Source organism: Ictalurus furcatus, chromosome 24, assembly GCF_023375685.1.
Source record: "Ictalurus furcatus strain D&B chromosome 24, Billie_1.0, whole genome shotgun sequence".
Classification (NCBI taxonomy): Eukaryota; Metazoa; Chordata; class Actinopteri; order Siluriformes; family Ictaluridae; genus Ictalurus; species Ictalurus furcatus.
In genome coordinates this window covers 11,038,809-11,065,401 of record NC_071278.1, presented here as the reverse complement: position 1 = coordinate 11,065,401, position 26,593 = coordinate 11,038,809, and the positions used below count along the sequence as shown (strand labels likewise).

At 40.3% G+C, this 26,593-nt stretch overlaps 1 protein-coding gene across 1 annotated transcript in view; it reads right to left on the bottom strand.

Annotated features, from left to right (window-relative positions):
- Window positions 1-314: 314 nt before the first annotated feature.
- The window catches only part of gna12a (guanine nucleotide binding protein (G protein) alpha 12a), a 39,861-nt gene continuing 13,582 nt past the window's right edge, over window positions 315-26,593 (bottom strand). Inside the window, exons 3-4 of the mRNA XM_053612324.1 lie at window positions 3,876-3,926; window positions 315-1,746 (exon numbers count right to left, since the gene is read on the bottom strand). Coding sequence (XP_053468299.1) covers window positions 1,177-1,746; window positions 3,876-3,926 — 621 coding nt within the window. The 3' untranslated portion in view covers window positions 315-1,176. The remainder of the gene's footprint in view (window positions 1,747-3,875; window positions 3,927-26,593) is intronic.

Sequence of the window (26,593 nt, the reverse complement as noted above, 5' to 3'; positions counted from 1 at the left end):
TTTCTAGAATCCTGCTCGGACCCATTCTCCTCCTGATTAGTCAGATAAAAACGTAATACACAGCACGAACCATTAAAACGCAGAAAAACGTCTACGTAACATAACAAAAATATAAAGCACACACGTAGTGCAGAAATTTCAAGACACTATCACCATCATCTCTCTCATGTGAAGTTAGTGACGTTGGAAAAAGAAAAAAAAAACGAAAACATTACCAGTGATCTGACACCGACTATCAAAAGTACTTCTGACCCAGAAAGAGTTATAAGTGGTAGGAATTGTTAAAGTGTCTAAAAAAAAAAAAGGCATGTAAATCTAGGTACAAAATATCCATTTATGTCTTTGTACAAATCTCCAGCTTAATTCAAATGAAATACTTCTTAAGGATCTGCTTAGGTTTGGATACAAAACTGCCACTGCAGATATGGAAAAAAAAATCAAGGGCTCAAACTCACATGTTAGTGCAGAAGATCAGTTTTTGGGTGTTCTTTGTTGAACCGGTTTGAAACAGAAGTGCTTAGAGTTTCATCCGTGAAGAAATAGCAAAAAAACAACCGTAAAGAGATGTTCAAACTTTGTTTACAATAAAGAAGAATAAGTTTTTCCTTTTCAGCCATTTCGAATCAGGGACAAAGAGCGCCGTCAGACGGCTTCACCCCGAAGTCCCCGACTTTATCTATTTCAGAGGAAGACACTTAGATCAGCCGTGGTTAGGAGCAGACAGGAAGTCAGTAATTCATTTCACTTTCTGATGACTAACTCCAGCGCTTTGTCTTTTTATACAATGAGTCGACTCTGGGAGGACTCGGCAAGCCAATGCTGTGAGACTTTCTTTCTTGCTCGTCTATCACTTGCACAAAACACGCACGCACACATACACATATACACACAAACGCACAAAAGCTCAGTGTTATTTTCCATCAGATATGCTCATATACATGTGCTACAGTTTCGAATCACAGTTCCCAGATGCCTCATCTTATACATAGTGGTACATAGTGGGCCAAAAGCACATACACGAGTCTATTTCGCAATCAGCTGACAATAAATCAGTAACGCACAACTGTCTACTGCATCTATCTGTTCATCTGATTGTGTAGAAATGGTGTGAGGAAGGCAGTCTCATCTCACAGTGGTAAGAATTACAGTGGTCAAGTTCTCTGACGTGTTTCTCAGTCACTGCAGCATGATGTCTTTCAGGTTCTCCTGCAGAATGGTGTCCTTGACGGCGTGGAAGACGAAGCGGATGTTCTCCGTGTCGATGGCTGTGGTGAAGTGATGGAACAGCGGTTTGCTGCGGTTGCGGCGCTTGCGCTTGAAGCACTGCACCAGGTAGTTCTGTACGTCCTCCAGTCGCTGCGGGTCTCCGCGGAAGTCGGGGAAGTGCTTGCTAATGCTCACCTTGGCCACTTTTTCCATCAGCAGGTCCATCTTGTTGAGGAATAGGATTATTGAGACATTGGAGAAGAGCTTGTTGTTGACGATGGTCTCGAAAATGTTCATCGACTCGACCAGGCGGTTTGTGTGCCGGTCCTCCATCAGCACTTGGTCATACTCGCTGGATGAGACCATGAAGAGGATGGACGTGATGCCGTCAAAGCACTGGAACCACTTCTGCCTCTGGGAGCGCTGACCGCCTACGTCCACCATCTTGAAGGGGATCTTTTTGATGATGAAGTCATGCTCCACTATGCCCTTGGTGGCCTTCCGGGCCAGTAGGATGTCCTGAAGACTTGGGAGGTAACTCTTTTTAAGACACACACACATAAAAAATTTTAAAAAGGAGGATTAAAAAGTAATACACAGTTTGCATAGCTCAGCAGCAGCGTTTTACTACTATTTAGCAAGCCATGAACTGGTAATTAAGCACATATGATATGTATGGATTATGTAGCAAAATTAGCACAAGGTTTTAAGTTACAAGTAAAAATAAATAAATAAGCAATTTGACACAATTTTTCCATCAGTGAGGCTACACCCACAATGCATTTCCTCAACAAATTCTAACTGAGCAAATTATAATGCTGCATCTGAGGTGAACTTGCATCTTCTAATTTCCCACCTACACCCGGTAAAAGTCACCGAAAACTTTCTAATTTCAGCTCATTAGTTTGGGATAGTCTTCTCAACTACCAGTTCCTTCAAACTCTGTTTACAGAGAGAAGTCAAATCAACATGGCCGCTCACACTGTGAACAGTGTAAAGTCCGCCTTCTCTACTTTTAAATTAGCTTAGAGCAGTACTGGCTTTAGATCACTTACTATACAGACACAGTACTTGGTTAAATCTAGAACTTTGACCTTACTAATCACTGTTTTGCAATGGTAAACATCAACATTAGCGTTATCACTAACTTTAGCTGGCTAGTTTGTTGCTAAGCTACCCGCGCTTGTCTGCTGTATCTACTGTGTTGCAAATTCAGTACAAAATGTTGCCTGGACTTTTTCAGTCCATTATAGTAGAACAAAACCAATAACTGTTACTGTAAAAGTGCGCTTAAAGTGACAGAGCAAACAAAAAGACACATTTCGCAGAGGCGTTCATGTTTTTTCCCCCTGCTTCTCATGCTGAACGTGCCGAGGTGGGAAATGATGACATTACAACTTGCAATTTACCACGAAGGCTCCACGAATGCAGCATAATCCTAACATATATACACTATTACTAAAAGCAATGCAAGTACTCCATGTGAAAAATGCACTTTTTCAGCAAAAAGCGAACATTTTGTAATAATGTCGCAAATACATATCGCTGTAATATTGAATCAGGAGCACTACGTCCATTCCTACACCAGTAAAATGATTTTACAGAGATCTTTTAGCTACTCTGATCATGAAAGCTAATTTTAATTCTAGGTAGCATTACCTAGAATAAAAATGACACAAAACCATCACAATTTAACACAACGGACATCACAGATGATCATGTATCGTCCATGAACAAGCCTCTCACGACACTTAGAAAACAAATAAATAGCATGTATTATTATTAAGTAAGGAAAAAAGCACTTCCGGACATGCTGTTATAGGAAAATAATCAACAATGACATGGTTTTCCAGTGACTGCATGCCTGGAAGTGTTTTTATTCCTCTTATACTATAGCAATTTACCAACAAGTGCAGTTTTTGAATTTATTAACAAATCACACGTCATACTTTTATCTGTTTTTAGTTACATTTAATGCGAAACAAATCAGTTCCTGTTATCACTTCGTGTATGTTATAACATCTATAAACGGTCCTCATGTCCTGAAGACTTTTTCCTGTGGCAGGAAAATTTAAACGTTAAATAAACTCCTTATTGAAAACTTCACCACAGCAATGATTAAGTTATACATTAATCTTAATCAACAAAAAAAGCTCTAGCAATATCTAACAATCTACTCAAATCTGCTGTTTTCACAGAAATACCTATGTGTGGTCTCTAATGCTGCACATCCTTCCTATTCCTGCATGGAAAGCTAATAATCTTACCAGCAGTAGCCTTTATAGGTGACAACAGCTTAGTAAAGCCATAGTGGCTGTATTTACTCATCAATATGAATACATTTTGATGATATTTTCATCTCTATAGCACCAGATTACTTCACCTCGAAGAAAATTTGGTGCCTCATTATGGCTTCTTCTAAACATCATTGATCAGTCATCTCAAAGTAAGTGGTGTTGCTCCATCATGAGCTCATGGTCCTGCCCATATCAGTTTTACACCGGTCCTAACCGGTATACAGAACTACACACTAACAGAGGCCATTTTGACTTCTCAGAACATCAGCACTGTCTGACAATAACCAGAACCAGAAAAATATGTTGCTGCAAGTGCACTGGAAAAGATCCGAGAGGACTATTTACTAAAGCACTGAAGGTGTCATGACTCACCAGTTGTCCGATCCGATCCAAGTTGTCCAGGAAATACTTCACTGATTCACTCTGTAAAAAAATGATGACCACCAAAACATTTTAAAAGGTGCAGTAGAAGAGGTAACTAGACAGTTTCAAAGCAGTTTAAATAGTTCTTCGCACTTTCAGAATGAGATCAGTTCAGTCCACCCATCCATTTTCTGTACCACTTATCCTACACAGGGTCACGGGGAGCCTGGAGCCTATCCCAGGGGATTCTGGGCACGAGTCCAGAACCCTGGACAGAGTGCCAACCAATCGCAGGGCACAACTGCACACACACTCACTCACCCACTCACACACTACGGACAATTTGGAAATGCCAATCGGCCTACAGCACATGTCTTTGGACTGAAACTGGAGTAATCTGATGAAACCCCCGAAGCACGGGAGGAAAATGCAAACTCCACGCACACAGGGTGGTGGTGGGAATAATCGAAGCCCCACCCCTGGAGGCGTGAAGCAAACATGCTAACCACTAAAACACTGTGCCCCCCCCCCCCCCGCTTTTTTTTTCTTACTACAACAATTATTGAATTAAATAACTATTAGTCACTGATTTAATTTGCATTCAGTTGAATATGTAATAAGTAATGTATAAAAATATGACCGGGCATGCAGCTACAGGAAAAGAATCGATGGTGGAGTGATGTGACTCCATTATTGTTACCACCCCAAAGTTGCAAAATTACCTTTCTGACTCAAAACCCTAAACAACATGCGCATGCACCAATGGAGCAAAAATAATTAACCCTTCTTTCATTGTTCTTTATTTTTATTTAAAAGTCCCCTAATCTCTGAGAGAGAGAAAAAAAAACAAAGATGCACAATAAACTTGGTCTAATTTTGGAATGGAAAGTCTTGAACTAACAGGATGTTCCTATCTTTGTCTGAATTTTGCTAAACACTTCTCCAATGTACTGCCAAATAGTAGAAACTGAAATGAGAAGAACGGGACCTACACGCAGCAAGCACACACCATCCGAATGTTCAGCCTGAACAATGAGATTCTTCTTTGTTTTGTTTCAGTAACACGTTTTAAAGGTTCATGTTATTCTATAACATAAATTACAGAACTCTAGCTGGAACCGTTGCAACAGCCGGTTTAAAGACCTCTATGGCCATGACATGTTCTATCATAGGTTTAATGACAGAAGCATTATCATTCTTCCTATAGTTTATACAACAAAACAGAAGGCAGATAACAGCCAGAATGTGTCAGCAATGTCTCAGCACACAAGCACCCTTATTATCATCTACTGTGATGATTCATTTTTGTTGCGCAACTTTGAAGTTTCCACTCCACCCCGCCACCCCCTGCCTCCGTTCCCAAAAAAAAAAAAGGCTTGCAAAACCTTTCAGTACCCAGACTGCAAATGCACAAGCTAAATAAAATTAGTGTTGAGCTTTATTTCCTGAGGTTTTTTTCACCGTGTTAGATATTGTGACCTTGGTATTTCACTGAGCATTGTCTATCAGAGCCAGCCATGTTTGTGTGTGTATGTGTGTGTGACTGTGTCACACACCCTGACCTGGTCCATATTCCCAACAGGAAACAGCTGTGTATGAGAACAGAGGTTTAATGAGACAGCGCCATTCCCGCAGTTACAAGCTGTAGGCCCACACCAAACACCCCGCACCCCACAACCCACCAACCCACCCTCTCTCTCTCACTCTCTCTCACACACACACACACACACACACACACACACACACACACACCAACCATCAGGGCCTAGTACAGCGCAGACAGGAAATCAAGCAGATATCTGATAGTAGTGCCTGTAGCTTTTATCAATCCCCTCCTTGAAACATGCACACAGAATAAAAACATTCTTTGCTCTCTCGCAATAATAAAAATCCCGGGCTGTCTTCGGACGTTAATGCTGCAGCTCGGAGCTCTAGCTGAGGTCGAAGCCCTGCGGCATGCTGAGTGGTTACGTCCGGTACGCCATGCCCATATGTGTACATCTACTCCTCTTCTCAGCAAGAATGACACAACCTCAAATGTTAACACTGGTGTAAAGCACTGTTTAGGGAGTCCTTACGTTTTGATAATTTTCTCACCCACCCCTCCTCCACTCCATACAAAAGAGAGAGAGAGAGAGAGAGAGAGAGAGAGCAGTATATAAAATTGCCTCCCCATCCCCCAAAACCATAGCTCAGGACTGACAACCCCTCTACAAGTGTGGGAAAGCACATGACCGTGGAGTAATGGGCCACACTCATCAGCTTTAGCGTAGCATGCTCAAGCTGTGCCATTGGGTATTCCCTGAGTGAGAAAAGGGAAAGGATGATTAAGCAGAGCCAAGCAGAGAGCTAGTAAGAAAAGAGTTGGAGGAAGCCATAACCCCTCCCTCGCCAGTGGTGATCCATATCGCTGTAGCTTGTTTTGAAATAAACTGTGCACGGAAGGTCTTCTGAAACATGAACCAATTAAAAGTTCTCTTCCACGACCAAGTCACACAAACAAATGGAAGGTCAGCCAAAGGAAAAAGCTCTTGAGGCAAAACGTAGAGCCCAGAGCTCCAAAAATATAAGTGAACAGAAAAAAAACAACATCTTAAAATCTAGATATAAGAAGCAGTGATGGTATTAAGAGCGACTAACTTATAGATAATGTATGCACAGATATAGGGTAGCAATGTCTCGAAGACAGTCCTAACTGTTAAGACTAATATTATAAAAGTTCTTAGACATATTAACCCTGAAAATGCCTGAAAGTTGCTTAGAAATGAGCACAGATTTGAGTAGCCGGAATGATATATGAATGACTGTCTGATTCGAGAAACAATTGATGAATTGGTGAACTGGACTCCGCTGCATATATGCAAGCTCCTGCCCACTAGTCTCTTATGTGTCATAAGTGTATGGGGCACCCTCTCATATACTCTCATAAATCTAATTTATAATATATCTAACTTCCCGTAATTTCCCTGTGTGTGTGGAGTTTGCATGCTCTCCCCGTGCTGTGGGGGTTTCCTCCGGTTTCCTCCCCCAGTCCAAAGACATGCATGGTAGGCTGCATGACGTGTCCAAAGTGTCTGTAGTATACGAATGGGTGTGTGAATGTGTACAAATGGCTGTGTGATTGCGCCCTGCGATGGATTGGCACCCCATCCAGGGTGCACCCCACCTTAACTCAATAAAATTGTGTCTGTTTAGTGTTTAGTGTCGTGCTTGTGGGGTTTCCTCCAGCAATCCCAGTTTCCTCCCCCAGTCCAAAGAGATGTGTTGTAGGTTGATTGGCATTTCCAAATTGTCTGTAGTGTGTGAGTGTGTGTGATTGTGCCCTGCGATGGGTTGGAATCCAGTCCAGGTTGCCCCCCACCTTGTGCCCAGAGGTCTCTGGGATAGGCTCCAGAGTCCCCTGTGACTGTGTAGGATAAGCTGTATGGAAAATGGATGGATTTTTACTGTATTTATATATTGTTATTACTTGTACTACTCTGTTTATGATACTTGCTATATTTATTGATGATCTTGCTGCTGATACTGATTAACTACAAATGGAGCATTTTTTTTTCATACAAATTTACCAAAGAAGAAATCACCGAATAAGGAAATTTACGGAATTTGCATGCGCTTGTTTTACCATCTGATTGAACCGTACGCAACAATGATGAATAAACTCCTTTTGTTTTCATTCTCCATGACACGTTTCCTCCACTTCAATATGCATCCTTTAGCATTCTCCTGAATTCTCCCTAAACGTCTCCATGGAGAATTTTATACATACACCATCTTTTGGGATGAATAATAGATTTGCTGGCTGCCACTTCAAATAACGTTTCCTATAACATTCAAAATATCAAATCTAAAAAAATATGGTCCAAAAAAACCAATGCTCTGTCGTAACCCTTCTTCTGTGGCCTAATCCAGAAGGCAATGTCTCTGCTTCTCATCTGAGTCAATGTAAATAATCCTCATGCAAAATAAACCGATCTTGATTTCCAGCTCCCTGGAGTGAGATTAATTGTTTGGCTTGGACATAAGAGGAGAAATCCTATTAATCCCCCACATGGAGCTATGGCACCTTCTCCAGAACTTCCCAGCTCGCCAGGCCTACCAGCTCTGTTGATCTTACTGTAACTGTAAACCTCAGCCTTTCATCTTTATAGTATGTTTTGACAATAGCAGACTTCTATAAGGAAAATCGATGCGTTTTAGAAACATATCTGAGCTTTACACAATGTGTGAAATATGTAAACAATCACACGAGCGGTGATACTTGTGCAACAGAACGTCGTGGTAGCTCTGCACCTGAGTATTAGATACTGCATGACTGCCTTTTGAGAGACTTCACAAAAGTTGAGGATGTTTGGAGACTTCTAGCTTCTATATTATTTTGAAAAAGTTATTTTTCTGCTATTATGCGTGTAAAAATGGTTCACCAACTAAACCCCAGAGCTGTAAGGTTCTGATTCTGCTCGAACAACTGCAAGTTTGGGTTTAAATTCCAATCCTGATCTGAAGGTCTCTACCTTTATGAATAACTGCAAATCCACTGATCCAGTATTGTCAGCGCGATGATCCATAAGCCTAAACGAGCGTATTAATGCTCAGTGTAACATGATACACTTAGACGTTGAGGAGCCATGTCTTTGAAGGAGTTTAGTGCAGAATAGAAAGCAAATTAAGGCCCAGTGCAAAATGAACAATGAAGAGATCCTATCCACACATACAGTCAGGTCCATAAGTATTTGAACAGTGAGACAGTTCTTTGGAATTTTCCCTTTGTACTCCACCACAATGGATCTAAAATGACACAATCAAGATTTGATTGATTGTGTAGACTTAAGCTTTAATTCAAGGGGTTGAACAAAAATACTGCATTAACCGTTTAGGAATTACAGCCATTTTTTTTTTTTTTTACAGAGTCCCTCCATTTTCACAGGATCAAAAGTAATTGCCATCTCTCTGATAGGCTTCCTTCACTTGCATCGACACTACTTTGGAGCGCCTATTGAGAGTTCCCATGAACGGCGATCAAATGCAAATTCAATGCTCTTCAGTTCACCCCATAGGTTTTCTATGGGTTTCAAGTCAGGGGACTGGGATGGACATGGCAGGATCTTGATTTTGTGGTCAGTAAACCATTTTTGTGTTGATTTTGATGCATGTTTTGGATCATTGTCTTGCTGGAAGATCTTTTTAACAAAAGATCAAAAGGTTAAACAATGAAGACAATTTTTCACAGCCTTCTTTGCTCAAATTTACCAAGCGTCCCAATATAAAGAGGGTACTGTACGTGTTATCAACATGTTGTTTTTAGAGAAATCTCAGGGATGATCTAGAACAAAGCTCAAACGTATTTTGTAAAAGCAAGTTGAGACTGATTTCAAGTGACTTTTAAACAGACCGGAGAATAATCATCATCAGATGAAGCTAATCGGTAACTGTGGAAATCGATCTGTAACTAATTGTAGTAAACAAACTTCTTTACTTCAATCTCTTATTCTCTGTTATATGAAGTGCTTCAGATTTTCCAATGCCAGCAATAGTGAGTAGGAGATGTTTCAAACACAGTTTTGTTGTTTAGAACCAGAAGGCAGCTATATAGATATCTTGATGCCTATGTTGTCTCATGCTGTCTTAGAAGGAAGTTCTTTGAAAGCTATGAAGGTGTGTGTAAGGAAAGGGTTTGAGACATGTTTTGAAAGCAGTATACAGTACATCACCACGTTGCCAAGTTACTGAGATAGGCGTGGTGGTATTCCCAAAGTCCCAATGGATGGAAGTTCCAAAACTCTGTTAGGACAGATGGAATAAAGTATTGTTAGGGGAAACAGAATGAATGTTCTGTGACTATGCCAGCTATTTCTCATCAAAACAATACAGATAATTTTGCACAAAAATTGCTCTCTTGACTTTCTTTCACCATTATTTTTAATACACAGATTGCTGATTCACAAGATTATGGAATATGTAGGATAGCCAAGAATGCACTATATTGCCAAAAGTTTGTGGACAACTGACCATCACACCCATATGTGCTTGTTGAACATCATTAGTGAGGTCTGGCACCAATGTCGAGCGAGGAAGCCATGGGGTGCAGTCTGGGTGTTCAGTGGGGTTGAGGTCAGGGCTCTGTGCAAGACACTCGAGTTCTTCCACTCCAAATCTTGACCTAGCTTTGTGCACAGGGGCATTGTCATGCTGGAACAGGTTTGGGCCTCTTAATTTCAATGAAGTAAAATTGTAATGTTACAACATAGAAAGACATTCTAGACACCTCTATGCTTCCAACTTTGTGGCAACAGTTTGGGGAGGAACCACATATGGGTGTGATGGTCTGGTGTCCATAAACATTTGACCCTATAGTGTATATGCTGTCTTAAAAAACTGGCTGGATGAAGGCACCTCAGAAGGAACAATCCTATACAAAGTGCTCAAATTCATCATAGATTAACCAGATCTAGATAGGCCAGATAGGAATTTGCATATCCAGACGTGATAGGAAAGGGAATACAAGGTCAATTCACAACAGTTAGGGGTTAAGGGTTGTAGCACTGATGAACCGTTTCCCAGGTGTAAGTCATTAACTAGTGAATCACTCACTAACCTTGTGACCATGCAGACACCAAACTTCTCTGGCAGATCCTCATCTGTTTTCTATCGGCAAACCCATTAACTTGTTAGTTCCAGTTTAGCAGTTCAAGAAGTATACCTTAACTTCTCCAAAAGGCTTCAGCTCACACAGGTTTAGAGTCCAGCTGTGCTTTGGGCTGACTCATGTGTCTGTCCATCTGTCCAATTTTTCGAACTGCCTGCACTCTTCCATGACAGCTTCATTATGAAATCCCCATCTGGCATTGTTCATCATCAAGCCATAGCACGTACACACACATACACACAACCTCTGCTCTGAAACACGGATTGTCGAACATTCAAACATACTGAGTGAGCATCTCTACTGCAGCTTTCTGACCTCTCTTCTAAGGGCAGAAACACACCGCCCGATTGTACCCAAGCGAAACATAGTCACGCTGTCATTTCTATCGCTCCATCTAACCTTTTAGCTTAAATTCAAGCCTGTGCCATTAATACTATTACAGTTCATCACACATTACCCACATGGTGCCGGAGGGCATTCAGTGACGTCAAGACCTCTGAATTAAAAAGTAAATAAATAAACAAATAAATTACAAAATTCCTATAGTTTTTATGTAGTCCATTTGGAATACTAAAGATGTGAGTGGGGATGTTGTTCGTTTAGCCTAAAAAACTCATTTCAAATGAGATACTACCATCCTGAACATACTGTACAACCCACTAATTAGTATGCATAGAGTAAGAAGATACAAATAAAGTTTGAAAAGATGTATCAAACTTTAAGAACTGTTTTATTCAGTTCAGATTTTTTTGTATAGCGCTTTTAACAATGGACATTGTCCCAAAGCTGTTTTATGTGTTGTACCATTGTGATGTATTGATAGTGATGTAATAATGCATCATTTGCCAACAAGTGCTCATTTATACAGAGTTCCATGACGGAACTACTTTGCTAACCTAACCAACATTAGGTTTAACCCAGAGAGTTCAAATATTAAAAAGAGCACACTTTGTCTGTTATACATGCTGGTGGTAAATTGTGCCTCTATGGTGTTACCACTATGGTGTTCAAAAATGAGAAACAATAACCGATGCCAGTATGCGTAGAATAGACAGCTGGGAGTGTACACACTGCGTATAAATTGGCCACGGCAGCTGGGCTCAAGTGATTGATTGATTAAACAAAGTCTCTGACTTGAGGACATTGAAAATGATCAACTGGAAACGAGCTCAAACGAGCTTTGTGGCAACATCAGAGATATCATTTTAGGTTGAAATAGAGTTCCAAAGTCGACTAAAATGCCCGTTTTCTGCGGCTTCTTTCTTGGTCAACACAGATTGCAGAGGCACATGGCTGGTCTCATTTGAAAGCCGCTGAAGAGCACTTTTTAACTTTTTAATGCAAATGTTCATCCTTGCAATCCAGAGCTATCGGGTCAGTTCTCAAGTGCAGACGATTCCTAGAGATTAAAGCAAAAAAAGGCTTGAAATATTTCACTTTATGTGTAACGAATCTATAATATATGAAAGTTCCACTTTTCCACGATATTCAAATTTTTTGAGATGCACCTGTATACCAAAATCTGAAAATTGACCAGTATGCACAAAAAATGCCTGCTGTGTCTCGCCTTAATGTAAACAGTCTGATGCAGTATGTGCTATATGATTGGAGATTTGGTACCCTACCACCTGCCAACCATCGTTCCTCTCAGATGCATTTGGTTTTATTATCAGGGAAGGTGCTTTTAAGATAACTCTATTGTCCCACCATAAAGACATTAACACCAGATAGCCTGAAAGCCCAGGAATATGCATCAGTGACCTACAGCAGCATCTACCATTAATCAACAAAGTCAAAAACAAATTCCTAACCAATCTTCCTGGGCACCTCCTGTCTCATTCCCTTTTCTCTTTCAGTCTGCTTCTCCCAGACTTTCCAGCTCTATCTTATCCTCCTGAGGCCTGTCTAACTGTAGACAGGCCTGGAAACAAGCACTGATGGCTTGAATTAAAACCAGTGAGAGACAGGCAGTCTGAACAAGAGAAAAAACAGACTCCAAAAACAACGAACGATGATATTCCTAACAACAACAAAACATCCAAGGATCCATGAAACACACATTTCTTCTTGTCTACTTAGCTGCTCCCTAGGGTGAGGGTGTTCATTGAGAAAATAAAACCTACCTGACATGCACTTCACAAGAGCTTATAACATAATATTAAATGCAAATCCACTTGGATTATCCCTGGACACCTTCTCAACTTGAAATGAGTGGTTAAGTGGAGTCTGTGTTCGAAGGAAGGCATATGGGATTCACGGGTGGGATTACTTATGAAGCCACGCAAAGTCCTTCACTCCTGAGAAATCCCATCTGAATCACTGCAACTTCAATTTAGTGCAAGTTCTACTATTATCCTAAGAAAGGCACACACTGAAAGAGCGGGCAGATCTGGGACGACGGTCTGTTTCCAAACTAGACAAAACTAGTAGCTGTGTGAAATGTACTATAATATGTCCCATACATCTATCCCTATATTATAGCAAAACATCCAGGAAGTTTCTCCATGGTGGTATAGGTTCTACAGTAATACCTACACAATATATAAGATATTTGTAAATCTTACATGGTCTGTATTAGGAAGTGAAAAGCCTCATCATATCTCTCAAAGCTTGGCCAAATACTAGCAATAAAAAATAACTTAAATAGGTTGGTCTAGGCCATAATCTCCAGTCGGAGAATGCCAGGGACATATGAGCCATTTCCAGGACCATATCAAGTTCCAGTGATAGCTTGGGAGTAGTTGGAATCAGTCAAACTATAAAGACCTAGATAGGAGTGGACAGGAAGATATGAGAACGGAAGAGCGCTCTGAAACGAGCTTATGACAGAGGCTGTCTGCAGATAGTAAATGACATGCAACAGAGCTGCACTTAAAGCTCCAGTGACACCTTTCACAGTCACACGTCATTCTGCCCTGTCACTTCCACTGTTCATCTGGGAGAGGGGAGAAAAGTGCTTGTGCAGGACGTGAAGCCCACGTAGAACATCCATCCATTTTCCATACTGCTTATCCTGCACAGGGTCGTAGGGCCACCTGGAGTCTATCCCATGGGACTCAGGGCACAAGGCAGGGGACACCCTGAACGGGGTGCCAACCCATCACAGGGAACAATCACACACACATTCACACACTACGGACAATTTGGAAATGCCAGTCAGCCTTCAACACATGTCTTTGGACTGGGGGAGGAAACCGGAGGAACCTGAGGAAGCACCCGAACTATGGGGAGAACATGCAAGCTCCACGCATGCAGGGCAGAGGCGGGGCTCAAACCTCCAACCCCGGAGGTGCAAGGCGAACGTGCGAACCACTAAGCCACCATGCCCCCCCCCCCCCCCCAAAAAAAACCACAGAACAAGGACATTTTGAGAAAATGCAGTGTAAAGTCGCAATGCATCAATATGAAAAGTGTTCTTTCATTCATCTTCAGTTACTGCTTGAGCCTGGTCAGCGGTGGACCTGAGCCAATCTCAGGGTGCAAAGTGGGCGTATTCACCTCGAATCCATCACAGGGCACCATGCGCACACACATTCACACACTTATTCACACATACTGGCAATTTAGTGCAGTATGTCCACCTCCAGTATGTACATGCATGTTTTTAGGACACTGGGAGGAATCCGGAGAATTGTGGACACAGGGAGAACACATAAAACTCCATAGAGACAGTAAGCTGTACTCTGATAAATCCGGGGGCCCTGGATCTGTGAAGAGGGAACGTATGAAAAACTAATTGAGATTAGTTACATTTACACATAGTAATTGTTGGCAAGAAGTCCAATTGAACAGGTTCACCTTTCTGAACATTAAAGTAAACATTAACCGCTTTGTAAGATGCCTCAGGGTTTTATTGAACAATGATATTTCAGGGAATTAATTAAAATGCTCCTTCATCCAGAACACAGGCTCATTCAAGCCTCCCTAAATATCAGTCAAATCCTTAAATCAACCCAGTTTTGCTAATAAAGAATTGAAGCAATTCTCTGCTGACACTGTTGTAATACCAATCATGCCCAAATAACTTACATCACATTAAAATGAAAAGTTCAAATACCCAGACACATCTAAAGCAGCCCAAATTTTAACAATGTTCCTCACCCTAAGGCAATGAAACAATACAGACCATATGGGCAGTCCTGAAAAAAACACTAGGTTGCACCTTCTGGCCAGAATAAAATACACCTAATCAATTTCTGAAGGGCCCCAAGTAGACAGAACTGTACAGTAGGTTTGAGGTATACCCCTTTAGCATAGAGACTGCAATAAAACCCTGCTCTCACACACAAAGGAAAATTATTTGAAAAATTCAGCATGTTACATAACTGAGGTCCAAATATAGGAAAATGTACAAGTCTACTCAATTCAGGATGGACTGTTTATCCCACGATTTCTTCACTTTCATTAATCAGACATCTGGAAATTAGGTTTGGAAATAAACCCCAAAAATTCACTGACTTAGCAAACCACGAAGAAGACGTTAAGTTCTGAATCCATGAACATTTTTCCGTAGTAATCAATCAAAGATATGAGTTCCAATGATAATAAAAATGTTGCCAGTTTGTACAGTTAATAAGGCTGCCGCATAGATAAAAAGGCTATACCTGAACTGTAAATGGTTGCGCTACGCCAGAGGTATACATATCTGTGCCTTTATATTTTAAGCCAATTAAAACATTTAGCAAGACTGGTGGATACTTTGTTATATAACTAATCCCAATATCAGTCATATATCTAATCATATACCTGGACATCATATACCAGTCATATACCTATACCTAATAATGTTTAGGGATGCATGAATCCTGCTTTCCACATTTTTGATAATGTGGGAAGGCCCTAAATACTTTGTTAAATATATGTGTGCAACAATTGTTGGCACCCCTATGAATTCAGAATAGGAAAATATATTTGAAGTATATTCCCACTGATACTTTACATTTTTTAAGTACATCTGGGTGACTAGGACGAGGAAATTGTTCAACCATGACTTCCTGTTTCACAGGGGTATAAATATGAGCTAACACATAGGCCAAATTCCCTTAGTCATTCATCACAATGGGTAAGACCAAGGTATATAGCTGTGATGTGCGGCAAAAGGTTGTTGAGCTTCACAAAATGGGAAGTGGCTATAAGAAAATAGCACAAGCATTGAAAATGCCCATTTCCACTATCCGTGCAATAATTAAGAAGTTCCAGTCAACTGGAAATGTTATGAATCAACCTGGAAGAGGACGTGTGTCTATATTGTCTCAACGCACTGTGAAGAGGACGGTTCAAGTGGCCAAAATATCTCCAAGGATCACAGCTGGAGAATTGCAGAAGTTAGTTGCGTCTTGGGGTCAGAAAATCTCCAAAACTACAATCCGAAGTCACCCTTGACTCATATTTACCAAGGGTGCCAATATTAGTGGAGGGCACTGTGTATAAACATGTGAAGCAAACATGCTGAAAGCTTTAAAATAATTAGTGTCCTGTATTCCCCAGGATGATCTGTGCTGTATCAGCCAACATCGCTCGTGCTCATAGGATAAAATACATCAGTGTAATATGATGAATTCATAACTTGATACCGATGCAGCATTCCCTATAAATACTTAGGACCCGATTGGTGCAGTCCCCAGTTTTAGCCCCAGCATTATTTAAGTCAAATAACTTTTTTTGCATTACTTAAGTCACTGTGAAAAAAAATCTCAAGATGGTAGAACAATATAAACTAAAAACAAAGCCATGACATGTTATAGGCCATGTCATTAGTAGAAGATAAGTAAGACTAGAACTTATGCATATTTGTATTTAAAGATACTTTTATACTTTCCTAAAGAAAGCTTTTCATAAGATAAAAAATCCAACCATCCATCTTCCATATCGCTTATCCTACACAGAGTCACAGGGGAGCCTGGAGCCTATCCCAGGGAATGTAGGGCACAAGGTGGGGGATACCCTGGACAGGGTGCCAACTCATTGCAGGGCACAATCACACACCATGGGCAATTTAGAGATGCCAATCGGCCTACAATACATGTCGTTGGAATGAAGGAGGAAACCGGAGTACCTTGAGGAAACCCCTGAAGCACGGAGAGAACATGCAAACTCTGCACTCACAGGGTGGAGGCAGGATTTGAACCCCAACCCCGGAAATGCGAGACAAACATGCTAACCACTAAGCCACCATAACCCCCAGACAGATAGTCCTACTCAAATATTTAAAACCTGCTCAATATTCATTAATTACATCCATTATCTTACAGTAAAACATCATAGTCACCAAATTAAACAAAGAAAATTTTTTTTATAAAAGCCTCTGAAGAAATAAACCTCGTATTTAAGCTCAACCCCTTGCATGACTCTTGAATCTGACTTCCTTTCTCAGCTGTGCTGCTTCCATGTTGCATTGCTGCTTCAGCTGGGAGAACTGTGGTTTGTGATGGGCTCTGCTCCAAAAGACCAGCCTGATTGGGAGAACAGTGGCCTCTGATTGGCCCTCGTTGGATAGGATGGCGTGGCTGGGTGAATATGTCTGGCTGTCTTCCGGGGTGGAGTGTGTTCCTCTCGGCCTGGCCTTGTGTTCACTGGAAGCTAGCGAGGCAACAATGGTCCATTATTTACACGACCTCAGTCACGAGAGAAAAGCGGCGAGGGACGTCCTCTCAGAGCTTACGCCTCACCGAAAACTGCTTATTACGCACACAAACACAAAACCCCACACATAAACACACACATGCTCAAGCACGGATTTCCTTTAATTAAAGAGTGCGATAAAACCAAGCTGCGATTGACTCAGCACACTCGGTTCAAGCAGATTCCACCACATCCTCAGAAGCGTAACCTAAACAAAGTTCAGCATATTGACACAAGTGCAGTAGATGAAGAGCCAGCAGTCAAAAGCTGCATAATCAAACAAAACCAAACACCTGCAACGGAGAAGACCTCTGCTGCAAACATGGAAGCAGTCTGCAAGAGGTGACACAGTCTCCTCAGAAATGGTTGCTGGCTGAAGCATGCACTGTGGCAGTAGTGTCTTGGCTGGATGCAGAGCTCTGAGAGGAGGAGAAATGGTTCTCATGGTGCACCCACACTGGAATGCAAACCCTGCTGCTTATCAGCCGGCTATTTGGAAGAGCTTCAGTTTTCTACTGCAGCACACACACCATCGAACGTGTTCCATTTACTTACTTTGGACTGTCTGTCTAACAGCATCAAACATTTCAATCAAACCCTCTACTTCTGTGAGAAAAGAAATCAGGCCAAGTCTTATCCTGGTCACTAAGACATGAGAGAAGACACGTCAAGCATTTCAAATTCTTTCCTTTCTACCCATAAATTGTAACAATGTAGCATACAAAGAAATCCAAACAATCGTGTGCTTCCAGCTTTGTGGTAACAGTTCGGGGAAGGCCCACATACTGTATTGGTGTAATGGTTACGCAAACTTTTGCCAATATAGTGTATTCTATCAGATTTACTGCCGTTTTGGTGTTTCCTGAACTATCCAAAAAGTTCGCAGGACATACTGTCAGAATGTATTATGAAGCTGAGAAGCAGTGCTGCAATGAGTCAAAATGGGGTCCTATAAATGGCAGTTCAATTATAATGATTTTATAATAATGATGGAGAATGCTGATTTAAAATGATGAAAAAGGTATACAGTGAACATGCAAGGTAATCTTTTTATTTTTAATTATTATTTTGGAGCTGGGGCACGGTGGATTAGTGGTTAGCACGTTTGCCTTGCACCTCCGATGTTGGGGGTTTAATTTCCGCCTCAACCCTGTGTGCATGGAGTTTGCATGTTCTCCTTGTGCTCTGGGGGTTTCCTCAAAGTACCCTGGTTTCCTCCCCAGTCCAAAGACAAATTTGAGTGGCATTTCCAAATTGACCGTTGTGTGTGAACGTGTGTGCGATTGTTCCCTGCAATGAGTTGCCACCCTGTCCCCTGCCTCGTGCCCCGAGTTCCCTTGAGATAGGTTCCAGCTCCCTGCGACCCTGTATAGGATAAGTGGTATGGACGGATGGATATTTTGGAGACCTGAGCAGAGATATGCTGCCCTGTGCACAGCGTGTGGTCTGCATGCGCTTTATGTAGCAATGGCTCTATAATTAGAGGCATTTTTATGAATTTCAGGTCAGTTTTCATAGAAATAGAAATATTTATTTATTGTATAAAATCTGTGTCAGTGTTACTCAATTCTATATCCTGATAAATATTAAATTTATCAGTATAGAAAACTGAAATTTGTTTATTTATTTATATTTTTATGCCATATTTCCCATCTCGATCTAATATTGTAATCAGTTTAATGTAACAATGTTTAGTTTTATGTAATAATTTAAATATATATAATAGTTTTCTCTATTTTTTCTAATACATGTTGACAGATAGAGCTGATTTCAAGCTGCCAGTGCAACTGCCAGGACTATTTCATGACTCCTATGGTCATCTGGCCCAAACATGGTTGTTGCCAGGGTATAACATTGTACAATTTAACCCCGGCATTTATCCAATGTATAATAAAAAATGTTTCGCTTTTTTCTGAGCGGGAATATTTTCAGCCACATCCCCATGATCTCTATCTTTTTATTGGAATGGTGGCTGACACTTAAGCAGTAGTGGGTGTATCTACCTTGGGTTACATGTTTCAAAATAAAATCAGGTTTTCTTTGGGTGTTCTTAAGGTTGAGTAAAACTCGAGTGCCTTCATTTTGTGCGTCTCTGTGTACCTGTATTAACTGTACTAGTGATGGAATGCTTTTGTAAGCTGCAGGCTGTATTTAGATGGGCAGTGGGGTTTCCTCGGATAATAAAAACTAATGCTTTCAGCCACAACGTGAAGACAGGATAAGCCTCGTTGGATTGTCACTTTGGAGAGCCTCTCTGTTTGAGCTAAGCCCCTTGTACTCTCTTCTCACACTCCTCTGTCTGTCTTTCTTTGGCTCTGTATCACTCGATCCTCCTGGCTGCTTTTGCTGGCATGTCTTCTTGCTTTGGTCGATATGAATTTCTACTAACACTCCACAAACATCACATCATCATTGTTTGGTAAGGAGCGGAGACAACAGATGTATGCCTAGTGTGTGATTATGAACCAGGCTGAAACCCTCAACTCGCTTTATGACTCCTGAAGTTCTCAAAGGACAGCTTTACGTGTCGCATGACTTATTTAATAACTATAGCTAGATTAAAATAGAGGACTCGTGTGGGAAAGGAAATGTCTCCTGTTTAAAGAATCAGAAGGTTATTTGCTTAAGTAGTACTTCCTTTATTTCTTCCTCTATACGAGCTCATGCTGCCAGCAATCATTATAATGGATTAATAATCTTGATGAAAGCTATGAGTCAAGATTTCTACACAGTGCAAAAAAAAATATCTTCCTTCAGTGCTTGGACCCCTAACAAGATTGTATTGTGCTTTTGTTTTTTACCATTGTTTTTACCATACACTATCAAATCAGACACCTTTGCAAGCCAACAGAGGACAGTTCTGGTTACAGAAAGGATAATGGGTCCACGCTGCTGATCAAAAATGACCGTCTTTGAAATGCCCATTTCATTTCAGCTAAGTAGCTAACTGTGACATCTGTGAACTTGGATTGCTAAGTAAAAATCTTACATCTTTAGCTTACTAATATAATATATATCGATGTAATAAACCTACTCCTAAAGCTCACCTAAAATCTGTACCAGGAAACTAGCTAGCTAACATTAGTTTCTTCATGTTCTTACTGAGGAGCTGTGTTTAATGGAGATGTTTATCTAGCTTAAAGTTAACTAGCTCAACTTTATTCGGCTTACAAATGCATTAAAAGCATCTGTTATGGCGCCTTGGCTTTCAGTCCTCGATGTTGTAATAGCAAAACACGACATGTCCACATACAAAAAGTTGTGAGCACTCGCTAGTATAAATGTTGAATAAATTTCTCAATTATTTATACCCTACTGTATATAAAGCTCTATATAGTAAATAGTGAATGAGTGCCTGAGGAATCGCTTTCAAACATAGAGCAGGTTTGAACTGGAAGCAGTGACCCTATGTTTGGCTGAAGAGGATGTTACTTTAAGTTAGTGAAACGAATCATGTCTCTGACTCAAGTCTGACTGTTGTGTGGCTAGAGAAGCAGACACAAAGTTGTTCACTAGTCTGCACAATGGCTGCAGGCCAATGTGGTTTTCTGGAGGTGGCAATGTCAACTTTCAACGAAGCAGAATTACAGACTTCCTGTCCATGAACTCCCCAAAGCCTTCAAGCAAAGCAGCATTCACATCCAATCATAATACAAGTAGAATGCTTTTCCTGGAAATGTGTGCCTAATGATTTTAGCTGTCTAGGGAAATGAATAAGGTCTGTTCGTAAGGGTCTTTTATGTCTTAATGACGGTTCTTCATTGATTTAAAGTTGTTCGATCAAGACTAGCCTTTGAATTTCTTTCATAATTAACAGTGGAATGACATTTAAAGCTCACGAACTATGGCAAGAGAAGCCATTCAGCCCTAATTAGAAGTGAAAGAATGTGAAAGTGACTCTCATTTCTGAATAATTCTTCCCTGAAGTTCATGCAGTAGTGCCACAAATGAAATATTTTAGCTTAGATGGGGTTAAAGACAAAAATGCCACTTCCATTTTCTCATGACTTGTGTTGATGCTTTTATAAAATAAGGATTCTCTCTCTCTCTCTCTTTCTATATATATATATATATATATATACACACACAACAGGTGCATACCCTCTTTCAATCACAGCGACACTAGCCAATCATGAGCATCAATGCGCTCATGAATGAGGAAGGGGCGGATAGTGCTTTCCTCCGAGTGTATTACATCACCTGTGATGCAGCACGAGCAGCAGTTAAAAAAATGCAGCTGGTTGGTGCACATTCATGTATTTTGGAGGAAGAACATCATAGCCTTCACCTTCTCTGTTTGGGAGCTGTCGTATGATAGGGGAGACCTAACTGATGGGCAGGAATTAGCCAAGACTAAATTATTTTGGCTTCTTTAGGGAGAAAATCAGAGGGAGGAAATTATAATAATAAATAAATAAACAGCATTTCGCAAAATATTTATTATCTTAATGAATATGCGATAGCAAAAAGGGAAAAAAATTTCACGGTTTATAGGGTTGTCGTCACATACAAGCAATCGGTCCTGTATATTCAGTCCTGCCAGGATTTAGCGATTAATGCAAAATCAAGGAAACTCCACAATATTTGGAGGAGTTTGCAATTTTAAAAAAAAATTACCGCAGATTTTCCACAGATTTGGGCCAAGATGCGTCATGTGACATCATCACAACGCGCGTTCAGCCAAAGCCCTCTTCGATTCACGTGTGTCGAACATGAGTACAGCTAAAAGGTCTGATTTACCAACAAACATCACTGCGAAAGACCGTGCACAACTATTTCATGCAATTCAAGAAGCACAAAAAACTCCACAAACTGCATCGCAAATTTTGAAAAGAATTTGCCACCAGAATACTAACACAACCTCTACCATTCACTTCCTGGCTTCATCCTGAAGTCTTGCCATTCCCTTTGTTTGAGTACATTTCGAGCCTTGTTATAGTCGAGTGCCTTTACGTGTTTCAAACCCTTGTGGCGTTTATTGGATTTGTCTTTGGATTATCCTTTAACCTTGTTGAACCTGACGGTTTGTGTTTCGACATCTGTGCACCTTATCATATTGGATATTGTGATTTCGCTTTGTTTGCTGCATTCTGTAATAAACTCCTTTTTCAGCAGCTGTTGCTCAGGTGGTAGAGCGGGTTGTCCACTAATCGTAGGGTTGGCGGTTCGATTCCCGGCGCACATGACTCAAGACACTGAACCCCAATTTCTCCCGATGGTAAGTTAGCGCCTTGCATGGCAGCTCTGCTTCCATTGATGTGTGAGTGTGTGTGAATGGGTGAATGAGAACCAGTGTAAAGCGCTTTGTAGAACCGTTAAGGTTTAAAAAAAAAAAATGAAAGAAAACAAAAGCGCTATATATGTGCAGACCATTTTCCATTCTTGGTCACAGGTCCTTACTAGGCCTCTGAGTCTCCCTTGTTACACATTATTTTGTTGAGACTGCAAACACAGTGTGGTACATTAGAAACTTTAAGAGGATAATAACTCATTTGTTACGATAACTAGCATATATTATTACATTGGGTCAAGTATCTCAATATGGGACTGGGCAGCATACTGGAGCTTCCATCTTGACTAATAAATGTATGATTTGTCCATTTTTGTTACTGAAAAGTTCTCTATTTATGAAATGTGCAGCAGGACATTGTATTGAAACATAAAATAAAATATATATGATACATGATTTAGCAATAACAACTAACTAGCCAAAGACATGCCAAAAAGATAATGAAATCTGATCTAACAGCATGAAAGTTAGAAGAAGAAGAAAAAAAATCAGCATGCACACAAGCACAGCCTTGTCCATTAAAAGAGAAACATTAAAAGCAGAAATAACGGCCTCAGCTCTGGCTGATTAAAAGGTTGTGCGAGTTGTGCAGTCCAACAGCGTGACTGAACACTGTAACATCCTCCCACTCAATGTGCCCCAGACTGTTCCCATAACAAGAAAGCCCTCACACAGCAGAATGGGAGAACAAAACAAAGCGCTGTCAGTACTCTGACCCAACTTCACCACTACACACCATGCCATTAACAGATTCAGTTCCTTCACACAAAACACGGGGTTTATTCCAACGCTGAAGACGTCATTAAGTTATTATTAATGCACTTCACGTACATAATAACTGTTGAAGGAAGACGTTGACCCTTGTATACAGCCACAAAGAACAGGAAGGCAAAAGTTTAGTCCCTGGGGGTGTAATATGAAATGTAAAAAAAAAATAAATAAATATACAGACCATAAATCATGCTAGCAATACTAGAACAATAGAACAGTTCATCTCTGTTCAAGCATGATTTAAGTAAGATAAAAACCAAAAAGAAAACGAAAAAATGAATTTTAAGTCACTGTCTTAAGACACGTATACTGCCTGCAAATGTACAACGCCATGGAAAAAGTATTGCCCCCCTCCTGATTTCCTCTGTTTTAGCATATTTGTCACACTAAATGGTTTCAGATCCTCATATAAAAATGCAATATAAGACAAAGTGAACACGAGGAAACGCAAAACAGTTTTAAAATGATCGTTCCGTGTACTGAAGGGGGAAAAAACCCTATATGACCTGTGTGAAAAAGTCAACTTAATAACTTCTTGTGCAATCTTTAACAGCAACAACCGCAACCAAATGCTTATGATAACTGGAGATAAGTGTGGAAAAGTTTTGGCACACTCTACTCGATCGTTGTCTTACTGCATAGCCCAATTGCACTAGACTGCTTGAAGGTCTTCTAGTAAAGAGCAGACTTCTGTTAATTATGGAAAATCATACATCGTGAAGCAGCAAAGCATCCCCACACCGCCAAACTACCTCCACCATGTTTGACTGTATGATATTATTATTGTGGAATGCTCTGTTAGCTTTACGCCAGATGTAACGGGACCTATGCCTTCCAAAATGTTCCACTTTTGACTGACCAGTCTACAGAACATTATTCCGAAAGACTTTTTTCTTTTGGCAATTCTTAGTTCAGCCTTTATGTTCCTCTTTTGTTTTAGCTGTGTTTTTTTTTTTTTGTTGTTTGTTTGTTTGTTTTTTTGCTCTGTCTCTTTCTAATAGTGGAATCAAGAACACTGACCTTATCTGAGGCGAGCAAGATCTTTATGATGTTCATCTGGGTTATTTTGTGACTTCCTGGATGATTTGTCGCTGCTCTCTTGGAGGAATTTTGGTAGGCTGGACACTTCTGGGAAGATTCAACACTGTTCCAAGCTTCCTCCATTTGGAGATAATGGCTCTCAGTCTGGTTCGCTGGAATCCCAGAGCATTAGAAATGGCTTTGTAACCCTTTCCAGACTGATATACTTCAATTATGTTCTGTCAAATCTCTTCTGGAATTTCCACAGCATAGTTTCACTTAATATTGCTGGAAATGTTCTGCCTGTTCTGTTTATGTTTAGATTCAACAGGGTTGGCAATAATCAAGTCTGGATATGCTTAGTCTAACTCCACCCAATTATCAATTCAATATGGATAACTGTTTGCTTAAGTAACTTACGAGGGTTACTTTTTCGCACAGGGCCAGTTAGTGTTAGATAACTTCTTTATACTGTGCGGTTACCTCAGGTTGGCTTTGTCTTGTATTCAATTTTTGTTTGAAGCTCTGAAACAAATAAATGTGATAAATATGCACAAAATAGAAGAAATCAGGAAAATACTTTTTCACAGCACTGTAAATGTTCTGAGACGGCTGTGTTAAAGACGGCGGTTAATCAGTCAGTACCTGACCCTAAATCAATTCTGTCCAAAGCAGATTAAAGCAAATTGTCAGATCTGATGGAAATGTGATCCTTTCCAGTCTTATTTCATTTGTGTGCAGTGGATGTGACAGATCAGTGATGACAAGTAAGAGAATAACAAGCATATTAGTGAAATGATTAGACATTGTGAGCCGTGTCAAATCTTTCCCTTCATTATAAGGGTTTGATATGCACATCACCAAGCAAAGGCCATTCTCTGGTCATCCATGCATTGCCAGTATGCTCTCAGAACTCTCGGTAACAAGCAATTACGGTTTCTTCCTTCCATCGAAGAAGGTATTGTTTGAAGCTGTTCACTCAATGATCTTTTTTTTTAACTTTTATTTAATGTCTCTGTTACAATGAGGCAGTAGAGTCAAACATAGTTACACAGCTTTGCATGGCTACAGGGGTTAAAGTTAGCCAAGAGATTTTTCTCATTGGCCTCCATTCTGCTCCACTGACCTAGTTTTGTAATGGTGAATAATTCAGAATTATCTAGAGGATGGCAGAGGCATGTATGCCACTTCTACTATCCAGAAAAAGCAAGTAAACATCAAGAAGCGCCATGCTGTTATAGAAAAATAATGTGCTGGTGTGATGCAGAGATTCCATCCTAAAGTTGATTATTTTCCTAGATCGACATGTCCAAAAGTTTTTTGTATTCCTCTTATAACCGCAGAAATTTCACAGCGATTACAATTTTTTACATTTATTAAAAAACAACACATAATGTTTGTCCATTTATTAACAAAGTTAATGTTGTGTAACGTCCGCAAAGCAAGTTACTCCCTGTTATGTCGTTCCATCACCAGGCTCTCTTTTGCTTTCTCTTGCAGTTTGTAATGTTAGCGAGAAACCAAAAAGACCTACGTTCTGAAGACTTTCCTGTGGTGGGAAACCTAAAGGATCAGCTTTACCTCTGACAAAAATTGCACAGACACTGGCGACTCTTTCCAAAAAGAAACTTTTAAATGCATTTACGTAGTGCGTCCTCCATAGGAGTCCCTGTGTTAGTCCGTACTATAGAAACGATAAAGTATTAAAACGAGTGTATTAATTTAAACCTGTGGTTTTCCTTGCAGCTGGAACTACTGATAGAGCCGTGCTGTTATAAATAAAATTAATCACCACCTTCGAACTAATCAGAGACTATATAACTAGGTGTGCGCTGACATATCCATCTTCCCTTTAGTGAGCTTTCTTAATACTAAATATCTACTACTGAAAGGCTTATATTATACAAACAATTAATGTACAGTGTCGCTTCTTTTGTAGTATGTTCTTACCATCAGATTTAACTCATCATCATTTACCATCAAAGACAATTGATTGTATATGACAAAGAGTCATTTCTTTTCCCTCATGGCCAAGTGCGTGAAGGTTTTAGATGTTTACGATGTGTATAAAAAAGGCAAATAATGCACCGAAAGCTCAGTTCTCACCATGTGAAGTTTTGTATATAATGTTGCCTTCAAGGCGAAGTTGCAATTTGTAGTTCCCCGCCTACAACCAGTAAAAACCACCGAAAGCACCCCCTCAACTTGCAATTTCAACTCGTCAACTTGGGGTAGTCTTCTCAAGTACCGGTTCCTTCTCCGTTTACAGAGTAAAGTCTAATCAACATGTGAACAGAGTAAAGTTCCCTTACTCTACTTTTAAACGAGTTTGTAACAGTATTGGCTTTATATCAGTAACTATACAGACACAGTATTTGG